This window comes from Austrofundulus limnaeus, unplaced genomic scaffold (genome assembly GCF_001266775.1).
Source record: "Austrofundulus limnaeus strain Quisiro unplaced genomic scaffold, Austrofundulus_limnaeus-1.0 Scaffold97, whole genome shotgun sequence".
NCBI lineage: Eukaryota > Metazoa > Chordata > Actinopteri > Cyprinodontiformes > Rivulidae > Austrofundulus > Austrofundulus limnaeus.
This window is the reverse complement of record NW_013952499.1, coordinates 819,651-830,347: the sequence shown is the minus strand read 5'-3', so window position 1 is coordinate 830,347 and position 10,697 is coordinate 819,651. Positions and strand designations below refer to the sequence as shown.

The 10,697-nt window shown below is 40.4% G+C and overlaps 1 protein-coding gene across 1 annotated transcript in view; it reads right to left on the bottom strand.

Annotated features, from left to right (window-relative positions):
• Positions 1-1,116: 1,116 nt before the first annotated feature.
• The window catches only part of nfatc4 (nuclear factor of activated T cells 4), an 11,923-nt gene continuing 2,342 nt past the window's right edge, over positions 1,117-10,697 (bottom strand). Inside the window, exons 2-13 of the mRNA XM_014013004.1 lie at positions 9,323-9,489; positions 7,784-8,293; positions 7,529-7,704; positions 6,447-6,609; positions 6,101-6,201; positions 5,875-5,976; positions 5,545-5,732; positions 4,822-4,962; positions 3,914-3,969; positions 3,717-3,843; positions 1,486-2,187; positions 1,117-1,405 (exon numbers count right to left, since the gene is read on the bottom strand). Of these exons, the coding sequence (XP_013868458.1) occupies positions 1,335-1,405; positions 1,486-2,187; positions 3,717-3,843; positions 3,914-3,969; positions 4,822-4,962; positions 5,545-5,732; positions 5,875-5,976; positions 6,101-6,201; positions 6,447-6,609; positions 7,529-7,704; positions 7,784-8,293; positions 9,323-9,489 (2,504 nt within the window). The 3' untranslated portion in view covers positions 1,117-1,334. The remainder of the gene's footprint in view (positions 1,406-1,485; positions 2,188-3,716; positions 3,844-3,913; positions 3,970-4,821; positions 4,963-5,544; positions 5,733-5,874; positions 5,977-6,100; positions 6,202-6,446; positions 6,610-7,528; positions 7,705-7,783; positions 8,294-9,322; positions 9,490-10,697) is intronic.

Sequence of the window (10,697 nt, the reverse complement as noted above, 5' to 3'; positions counted from 1 at the left end):
TATATATATATTGCATTTAGGAAAACAAAATAAAAAATAGTCTTTGACAGCAAAAGGAAGCGAGAAACAAATGTTTCAAAAATTTAAAAAAATCTGTCGAGAGGTTTTTTTGGATACAATTTCATAATGAAAGTTATTAAAATGACTCCTCAGTCTAATAGAAGGAAAATTAATTTTTCAARTTGTTTGTTTCTGAGTTGTTTAGAGTCAGACTGACATTGTCTATTTATAGGCTGGGAAACTCTGCTGATAAAAAAAAGTTTAAAATCAGCAGCTAAAAAAGGCAGAAGTCAAAACATGCAGGAATTGTAGCTAAATAACAAATATGTGACTTCTACCTTAAACAAACAGAGTGTTTAATAAATTACACATGACTTTATATGATGTGTAAAAAAAACTTTGAGAATCTGTTTTGGTTTTGGGTTATATTTGGTTGAAATTCAAATTTTCTTATTTTTTCTTTAGTATTTAAATATTTTACTTAAGCACATGTCTAAATAAAACAAGTTTATCTGGCTAACCTCTCCCTGCTTTTAGCTACTCTTCTGCTACTTATAGCATTTAGCTACTATTTTGCTACATTTAGCTTTTAGCAAGCCATTTGATACTTTTACCTAGCTTTTTTATACTTTTACTTTCTACATTTTTTCTACATTTAACTTTTAGCTGACATTTTGCTACCTTTGTCAAATGTTTAAAAAATTATGTAGAAATTTGCTAGTTTTGATTTTTATCTAGTTTTGCTCCTTTTTAGCTTTTAACAAGGGTCTTGCTTCTTTTAGCTGCTGTTCTGTTATTTTTAGCTTTTAACTAGACTTAATTGTTTTAGCTTAACTTACCTTTAATTTGATCTTTTAACTAGCCAACTGTTACTTTTAGCGTTTGGCTGTTTTTGCTACTTTTAGCTAGCCTTTTGCTAATTTTTTTCTATTTGCATTCATTTTGCTACTCTTAGCTTCTGGTTATCTTCTTGCTACTTTAGCTTTTAGCTAGCCTGTTTCTGCTTGTAGCTATTATTTTTGCTTTTTTAAAACTTTTTGCTAATGTTTTGCTTCTTTTAGCCTCGAATCTCAGCAAAGTCAGTCCTTTTCACTGTCAGAAAACAAACGTCAACGACACAGCTTTAATATAATTTATATTTGACATTTTTTCAAACAATACTTTTCCTTTATAAAACAGTCGATTGTGAACAAAATTCAATTACAAAAGTGTTTTGACAACCAGAGTCCTCTGACAATATAACAGACTACTGCAGAAACGCATTTTTATACCAAGTGCATCAGAAATTTAACACAATGCTGAACGTCAGACGGGCGTCTTTAGCTGATCTGAGATCAGTTTGGATGGTTGTTCATGTGTGAACCGGACTGAAAAGCCTGGATGTCCTCCCCAATGAACTCTGACACTGAAGGAGAGCGAGAGCAAAAGGAAAAATAARTTATCTCAGTCCATTTTTATTATAAATTTATAACGAGGTGAACTCACCTTCTTCAAAGGTGATGTGGTGAATCGAGGCAGCGCTGGTGAACTCCAGAGGACACTCCTGGATCTTAGCATCCCCGTCTCCTCCCGGTCCCGTGCCCAACACTCTCCCCTGGGGGTCCCAGCCCTCGTAGTGGGAGAAAGGTGCAGGGCAGGTGTCCTGGTAAGGGTTGGACGGAGGGGAGGGACACGCCTCCGGAGGGTAGGCGGAGCAATGTGGGAACGGCGAGGTGGGGACGGGAGGCAGAGGGGAGTTGGAGATGGGACTTTCAGTAGGGAACGGGCTGAGGGAGGAGGAGTGGGACGGGGAGGGGGAGGAGGACAGGTAGGGGGAGTCCAGCCATGGGGACGGAGATGGGGAGGAAGGCTGAGGGGCGCGAGGGTACAGAGGGGGGAGGAGCTCGGTGAAGCCCAGCTCTAGGTTCTCAAAGCTGGGGTGGCGCTCTGACAGGGACGCCCTGGACCCGCCGGGCTCCTCCACCGGGGCGTCCGGTTTGGAGCAGAACTCCTCATGGTAGCTGACGGCGGGGCAGGGAGGCGAGTAGGCAGAAGGGTAGGGGGGCAGGTGGAAACCAAGGCCTGGATCATCTGACATGTGGAAACCTCTGTCCATCCTGGGGGGACCGCCCACCGGGTACACAGAACCCCCATTCAGAGGCGGCACCGAGGGCCGGGACAACAAAGGGTCCTCCTCTTTAAACATAACTGAAAAATGTMATTTGTAAATATCAACGATGGCAGTAACAACACAGGAATTTATTTATTTACATTTATTTAGACAAGACAGACCTGTAACACAAACATATCAATTACACAAAATTATAAAACATGTTGACATTTTAGAGAGCAAAGTCAAACCTAATCTAAAAACAAGAACGAGCTTAAAATGACGATTTTGCCATTTTCTTTAAAATGCGTTTACAATTAAAGTTTCACTTCTCGATGCAGTGAATTCCAGGAAGATGGAGCAGAAAAGGAGGAGGTTTCTGTGCGAAACGAGGGGACACTGTAAAAAATAAAACCCTGGGAACTTAAAATACGACCGTCTTTGTGACATCTTGGAATGTAGAGAGGGAGGCAGCAGGCAGAGGACGGATTTGCAAATAAAAGTATACCTGTGTAGAAGTCTGCACCAGTTTACCAGTGAGTACAGGGTACAGTGGTGTGTGAGACGTTTGCATTTTATTATCATGATAAGCAACATCCAACATATGCTGAGAGTTCTCATGTCAATAACATCACCAGAGTCCATTGTGGTAGAAAGGCTGCTAACACAAGATGTTTGCTACCCACAAGACGGAAACATGAATGTTTTCTAAAAAAAAAATCCTAATTTTAGCCTTTTTTTTTTTCAAAATGTGGTCAACGTGACATTTGAAGGTGATGTTTTGGTCGATGACAACACCAAGATATTTATGTTTCTACAAACTCAATAGCTGGACCATTAAAAGAACTAATAGTTTGTGAAGAGTTGATAGTCTGATTGGATGGAGCATGGCGTAATTTTCAGTGGGGGTTAGGTGGGTTATGATCCCCGCAATATTTTGATCCCATCAATTTAACCCTCCCAATAAAATTACATCATTTGCTCAAAAACARTGGAAATTAGCTTGTTAAGTACACAACTCTATTGTTGTTTTCAGTTAACTTTGACCTGATTTCAAAATTTACGGTGTCGTATATGTAGGCATAATTGCTGAAAATGACATGCAGGGTTTTGATCTGCTCTCATCGCATTATGGCTGTATTTGTTGAATCATGTGTCGTCATTTTTCCCAGCCAAATTGCAGTGCACCAGGTAAACACACACTCTTGAAAAATTGAGAAATTTAGGTATGTCGTATCCTAAAAATGCAAAATATTTGTAGTTGTTGGAAAAAACGTGGTAAAAAAAAAAGTAAGCCTTTTCTTAACTGTTGAACTGACGTGGAACAGAAAAGGTGCAGGGTAAATACAAAGAAAACGAGAAAGTTAAGAAGATCCCTAAAATAATAATCCTAAAATATCCTCAATTGTTTGACAAAAGTAAATCATTCAGTAAGTAAATAAACAGGCAGAGATAGGYTTTACCATTAGGATGGAGTCAAATGCAGACTGCAGACGATCAAAAAACAATGAGCTTTTCACAACAATAGATTAGAGTGTCATCAGCGTATAATGTGAACTAGCCTCAGTAACATTTGTCCATTATAACAAGAATAAAATATACCAACAAGCCGTGACCCGACGCTCACCTGGCAGGTACTTGAAGCAGTGAGTGCTGCTGCGCTTCCTCTTTCCGTTGGAGACGTACAGACTGACGGAGACGGGCCGACTGACGGAGAGGTCGCTGTAGGCGGGAACCCTCACGCACAGCAAACACTGAAAGGTGCGCATGAAGCAAGAATTAAACACGAAGTGGCGCAACGATAATCGCACACCGCAAAATTACCTCGTTGCTGTTGCCACGGTCAACGTGAGCCTCTTCCTCCCACTGTAATTTACCATCTAACGTGAGAGCAAAAAAAAAAAAAAAAAACAAGATGTAACACAAGAAGAACTCAGAAAGTAAAAACAGGGACAATAAAAAAGTCAGAAAACGTTGACTCTTTTCACATTGATTACTCTGTAGCGCTGTAAAACCAGGCTTTCATTCCAAACCTTTGCTTGTGTGAAGCTATCTGACAAAAGCAGCAAAAATGTGTCCAAGCTTTTAATTTGTATTAAAGGTTTCTATAAAACCAGCTGGCTGTAAAGCAGCGATTGTGTAAAAAACTCAAAACAGAAAAACCTGCGTTGGCAGGCTGTTTTATTATGGAAAAAGAAAAAAAAATAGATCAACACGGTAAAAAAAGGTTCTTGTATAAAGTTTTACTTTCTTATGTCTTGGGCCCGCCGCCCTTCGTCAGACTAAATCATTTATTTTAAATACCCACCATTCATCAAGCAGAGTGATAATTTAGATTTTCTGGTTTGCAGATCTATACTTAGCACAAAAAGTAAGGAAAATCTGTGTTTGGTAGATTATTTCTTTGTTATAATAACGTTCTTGGCAATAAATCTTATACCGATGGAAAGCCTGTTATATTCCATTTTAAATGGTGCCACATTTGTAAGGAACAGGCATTTGTGGGATGATGCATTTGTGGCTGTTTTTGACTCTTGTTTTGAGCTTCTGGTACCTTCAGGTGCTGCTTTAAGATTTATGGTTACAACAAAGAATTAATCCAGCAAACAGAAAAATGTTTACTTTTATACTAAATATATTTATTTGTTCTTRTATTTATTTGCAGTTTGACTTTATCCGTATGACGGTGTTCTGGCTCTGTGTTAGCATCTGAAAAGCGTTGGGACTCGTACCCGTGCCCCTCTCCATRAAGAGGACTCTGGAGATGGGCAGGAAGTTGGCTCCGCTCAGCAGCAGCTCCTCCCCTCCTTCCACCGAGCAGGAAGTAAGATTGACGGACTCGACAACGGGCAGCTCCTGGGCCGAGCGCTGAGCTGAGGCAAAGGGAAAGGAAATAAAAATAAAAAATAGAGGAYGGGGCTCGTTTAGCAAAACACCTCACGAGACACTGGAGGTATTTAAACTGAAACGCTCAGAACGTAATCACTGCTTTTATGTCTACAACAAATTAAATTTGGAGTCAGCCCCATTCAAGATGGCCGCCACTGCAAAAATGGTTCTAACAAAGCCAGTGCTACAGATAAGGAGCAGACATTTGGTGTGGTAGTAGCTGAGAATCATACATAGCATGGACTCTGAGAACTAATTTATAAAGTGAAATCATTTCTTAAAACTTAAAAAAATAATAATAATAATTTAGCCCGGGACAGGTTTTAATAAAACAGAGTAATTATTGGATGAACATTTACAACGGAATAATTTTTGGAGTCAACCAAGTTCAAAATGGTAGCCAGAGCCAACTAAGATTAAAAATGGTGATAAGTCATCATGTTTTGTTTTTTTTAGATATCGAGCTACAGTCATTTTTCAACAAAACATGATCTTAATGCGATACGGATTCTGTCAAATTGTTTTATTAAAACTGTGATAAATGTGTGAATAAAACAACCACTTACAGCATTCGATGGGCAGCGAAGCAACCTGCAGGGCCAGGACCCGTCCAGGCGGGGCCACAGGCGGTGCCAGGGGGAAGTGGGTACGAAACACGAGGCGAACTCGCGTGTTTTTTCTCCCGACGTCTGTTTCGCCTTTCCTCAGCTCAATGTCCGAGTTTCTCAGTTTCAGGATGCCGGCGCAATCGATGCTGGAAAAAACCCACAAGTTTTTATTATAGAGGTTGTTATAATCTGTGTTTAGTATTTACTCATTTCTAACAGTTAGGGAGTAAAGCAGTCAAATTAAAGGTTTACGCTTCTTGTTTATCTCTCTGGAATGCATTTACTCACAGTGCAGTCATGTTGTTCTCCGGGTTCAGGGGGATGTCCAGCACTTTGGTCCCTGCCTGGACGCTCTCATGACTGGCGGTGCCGACCATTTTCCCGGTCACCCTGCAGGAGGAGGAACATTGTTTGTTCAGGCACCGCACCTCTTCCCTGCACCCATGCGTCGGCTCCGTTTAAACGATTAATCGTGTGTTTTGTCGATCGGTTTGCTTCTCAACTAAAACGGTACCTGTGGATCTGATAGAAGGGATGCGGCCTGACGGAGCGGTCGTCGGCTGTCCCAACAAAAACCTGCAGCGAGAGCGGCTTCCTCTCCGTGTATCCACACAGCTGCACAGAGACACAGTGTGAGCGACGGAGTCAAACTGTGAGGAGGCCGACAACAGCGAGACACGACATGTGACTTTGTTTCACCATCGCTCGGAGACAGCTTCAATAAAATGGTTATTTCTGCTCCGAATCAAATTGGARTTCAAGAACCCTAAAAGTTCTAGAGCAGCCAAACAGAGCCCATGTGTCATTTTGCGAMACTTTTTGCACAAATCTGTCAGTAAATCTGCAGGTCGCCGCCTGACCTTGACAACAGGATGTCCCGTCGGCGCAGCTTTGACGGCGCCTCTGCTGCCCTCCGTCTCGTAGTGGGCTCGGTGGTGCGGGCGAGGCTGGACCTCTATGCGAAGCTCGTACTGGTCGAACTGGGGTGGCAGGGGCCAGTCAAGAGGAGGCAGAGCGTTGGACCTGAGTGGGGAAATGACTGGGCTGTTTTATCTGGAGTAAATCCAACAGCAGCGAGCGTATCAATAACTAATAACTGGTAAAAATTATTAAATTTACRTCTAAATTTAGCTAGCATCAAACATTTTCAGGACATCAGCCTCGAAGCCACAGTGGAACTTTAAAAAAATGTAAAACTAATGTGCTAACTTATAAATAGATGTTTTTATTTTACATTTACAGCAGTTTTGCATTTTTTATGATACATAATTTACGTAATCCCCTTAAGCCAAATGTCGCAGCTAATCTTCCAAAATCAAACTGCAAGCATTGTAAGTAACAATATTTATTGTTCTGGTACAAGTCAAATCTATTTGGACTTATCTGAGTCTTAAAAATTCAGTTAAACATGCACACAGTGGAAATAAAAGCTGGAGAAACCTCATGATCTGAAAAATGAAGCCAATATCCAAATAATTKATCCTGCATTCTGTCTGATGGCCAGCAGGGGGAAACTCATGATTTCAGAGAGAAGTTTGATTTTATTAATGATAACAGAGAAAATTACTTTTACTTATTTTATTTGTGACCAAAGGCAAAGTTTTACTTATAAACTTATAGTTTCAGTCGCTAATTCCAAGTATTTGGGGATGTTTTGAAGAATATCAGAATATTATTTGAGGTTTTTCTCGTGTTTTAAGTGAGCATAAAACATTTGGTCAAATAAATACATAATAGTTCACCTAGTGTCTTTGGCCAATCTTGTTTTTTATAACAGAAACTAAACTTTCTGGCTCAATAAAGTTCTCGTCAGTATCAAAAAGCAAACTGAAAATCATATAAAAATCATTTAATTTGAACTACAAGCTCAAATATTTAAATTAAGCCATGATTTAGTTTGCATTAATGGATTTAGTCGTTGCAAAGATGGCACCCTTCTTGCCTGAATAGAGGACTGTGGGCGCTGGCTCGCGTTCTGCCCCAGGCTAGAGCTGGGGGCACAGGTAGGTAGTCCATGCTGAGCGGCGGGGGGTCTCTCCTGGTCTGCTGGGGGTCTGGCAGCGGGCACGGTGAGCTGTGACCTGACGTCTGCTCCTGATCCGCTTCCCTCGGAGACAGCTGAAAAACAAAATGTCTTGATTTAATACTTTGCATCTTCTTGGGCAATAAACTCTGGGGACAYCACGACTGTTTGTACCTGTTCCAGTGACGTCTTTCTGGTTTTCTGCGGGATGTTGAGGTCACAGCTGCTGGGTGGAGCTTGTGACTGAGAGGCGGAGTCTCCGCCCTCGAGCGTACACGCGTACAGCTCCTCAGAATAACTGCCTCTCCGCGAAGTGCAGGGAGAGGCCAGGGGAGAGTTTCGTCGTTTTTTGCCCCCGGGCGAGGTCGGCCTCGAGGACGGCGAGAGTCCGAAATTGCCGGTGGCCTCGTTCAGCTCCTCCTCCTCCACCAGCAGGGAGTCGCAGCTGGAGGCGGGGCTAAGCCAGCCTCGGGAGGAGGGGCTGGAGGCAGGGCTTGGGCTGAGGGACCCCGGGCATCTGTCGCGATAAGTGAAGGGGTCCAGCAGGGGGAGGTAGAGGCGCTCTTTGTCCCACCTGCCACTGCCACCCATGTGCCAGTAATCAGGTATGGTTGGCGTGTCCTCCTCAGGTGAGATGGTGGTTATCTGGATGCTGGGGCACTCGACCACACAAGACTCTGAAACCTGAAAGGAAAACAAAAGATGGATGTTTCTGACCAGATAAATGTAAAACTCACCAAATAACAATCCAAACATACCAAACAGCTGAAAACGTAAATAATAAAAAATAAAAGTTTAAGTCCGGGCAATATGTTTTTTATACTGTTATCAATAAATTCTAAAAACACTTTTATTTTTCCATCCAATGCTCTGACAGCACAGATGACGACGTTCACACGTTGCTTCTCTGAATCCCTCTTTACAAACCGTCTTCCAAGGTGTCACATGAAAATGGAATTTAAAATGGCTCAGTGCTTTTTCCTATAGCTGCTCTTTGACATTACGCCTTAAGGGTTATCATGTGATCTTCTTTGAGCTTTTACTACTCGAAGAATCGACCCCCCGACCCCCACCCCCACAAGCGACCCCTTGATCTTGGGTCTTTGTGGGATCTTCCAGCCCTCTGGTGTGGAACAAAACCAACTTCTTAACTTACCAGAATGGTGAATACCTTAAATTCATGTCATACCCATTTCACATAGTTCTACATTCAAGCTTCGAAAACAACATAAGCTAATATTCTCTAACATACTGTGCACGAAAATTGGTAAAACCAGAAGTTTGTCTGTGAAAAGAATTTTTATCGATATGCTTTTTCTTTGTGCAAAGGATTATAATCAGATGGTCTGCAGAGACAAAACTGCATCTACCCTCTCAAACTTGGGCTGGTTCCATAATTTATTTAAGGTCAAGCTGGTTTTTATTAAATAAAAACACAAAGATTTACCTTCAAGGGATGTTACAGACAGCTGCATTGCATGCCAAAAATGTTAAATAAAAATCTTGTGTGATGTTTTAGTTCTTACATTATGTGTTAGGATGGCTCCCAGCTACTACCACACCAAATATTACCTCAACATCTGTTAACCTGAATGAGTTATCACTATTTTTGTGTTGGCTAAGGTTGATTGGCAGCCATCTTGAATCCATTCATCTGTTTCTTGACAGAAATGCTAAATAGATTTTTGGGTGAAAAAAAAAAACTCATCATACCTGAACAGAGCGTGCTGGCAGGCTCTCGTAGGTTCCGCTAAATTCCCTGATGGTGGCTCGCCGAGGAGGCGGGGAATGCATCCCTGCCCGCTGATTGGATGAGGGTGGCGGGCTGGGGATGTTGATTGTGTGTCCCGCATGAGAGACAGCTGTATGGTTGTCTGTACCTAAATGAATCAATTTATAAACAAATGTTAGAAATTGTTGATTTTCTCAAATGTTCACAACAGAATGACTAATCCTCTGTACTTTTGACTTGATACGTCATTCACTGTGGATTTTTCTGGTTATGTAATTCTTTTTTTGTCTTTCACAACTGCTATTCCTGTTTTGTCTTGTTTTTTCCTTAACCACATGACAACAATGGGAAACAGCAGTTTGTATTGTTTTTCTTTCCAGATAGTATGAGAAGGTCACATTAAATTTCAATCAACATGTTGTAAACCAAATTAGGGATACAGTTACAATTTTTTTAGCATTTGMATGCTTTTATCATTTCTTTCACATTGTTTTCCTTGATTTAATATAATTGCTGCCATGTGGAATATGGACAAATTCCCCCAAAATAACYATGGCTTTGGTTATTTAGCCTATTCTAACAGTGCTATCTTAAGAKCAAGACTGCAATTACTTTAATAATGACAAAACTAAACTAAATTTCCCGTGATAACTTAATTAAGTTCATTATTTTTGCTAATTGTGCGGTTAAAATAGTATGGTATRTTTAGTTCATTGGATCAAACTTTTAACTCTTGCTCAAATCATAGTTGTTTTAGGTAAAAAAAATTAATTAATTTAGCATTTATTTACCTTATTTGTCATAATGCGGAAGTTTTGACGCATACTTCCGGTGTTAGCCTGCGTGCTAATTAGCTTTGTGTCATGTTAAAAGCTATGAAGACAAGCAACCAGCTACAGCTTCGGCGTTTTGGTAAATGGCCGATGAAAATAATACTTTCACCTCTTAAAGCTAACTATTTTAACTCGTAAAAATTAATGTACAGATTTAGAGGTGACAGGCTTATAACTGAGGTAAGCTAAGCTAACTTTTCAGGAAAGCTAAAGCTAAGATTARCTTAGCTTAACTTAGCATAAAAACTGAAAGTAGCCTTTACTTCCCGTCAGAATATTTCTTATTACTTCTTTCTATTATGGTTTTTATTACTATGTCTAAGCTTATTAAGTAGAACTTGAAAATATATGTTGAAGTCTGAAATACAACATTTTACCACATGGAAACCAGAGAGAGCCAGGAAATCCATTACTGTTCATAATTTGTAACTACTATACTCAAAAAGAATAAGTTTAAAATGAAGATCACAATCATTTTATTTATTTATTTATTTATTTATTTATTTATTTATTTATTTATTTA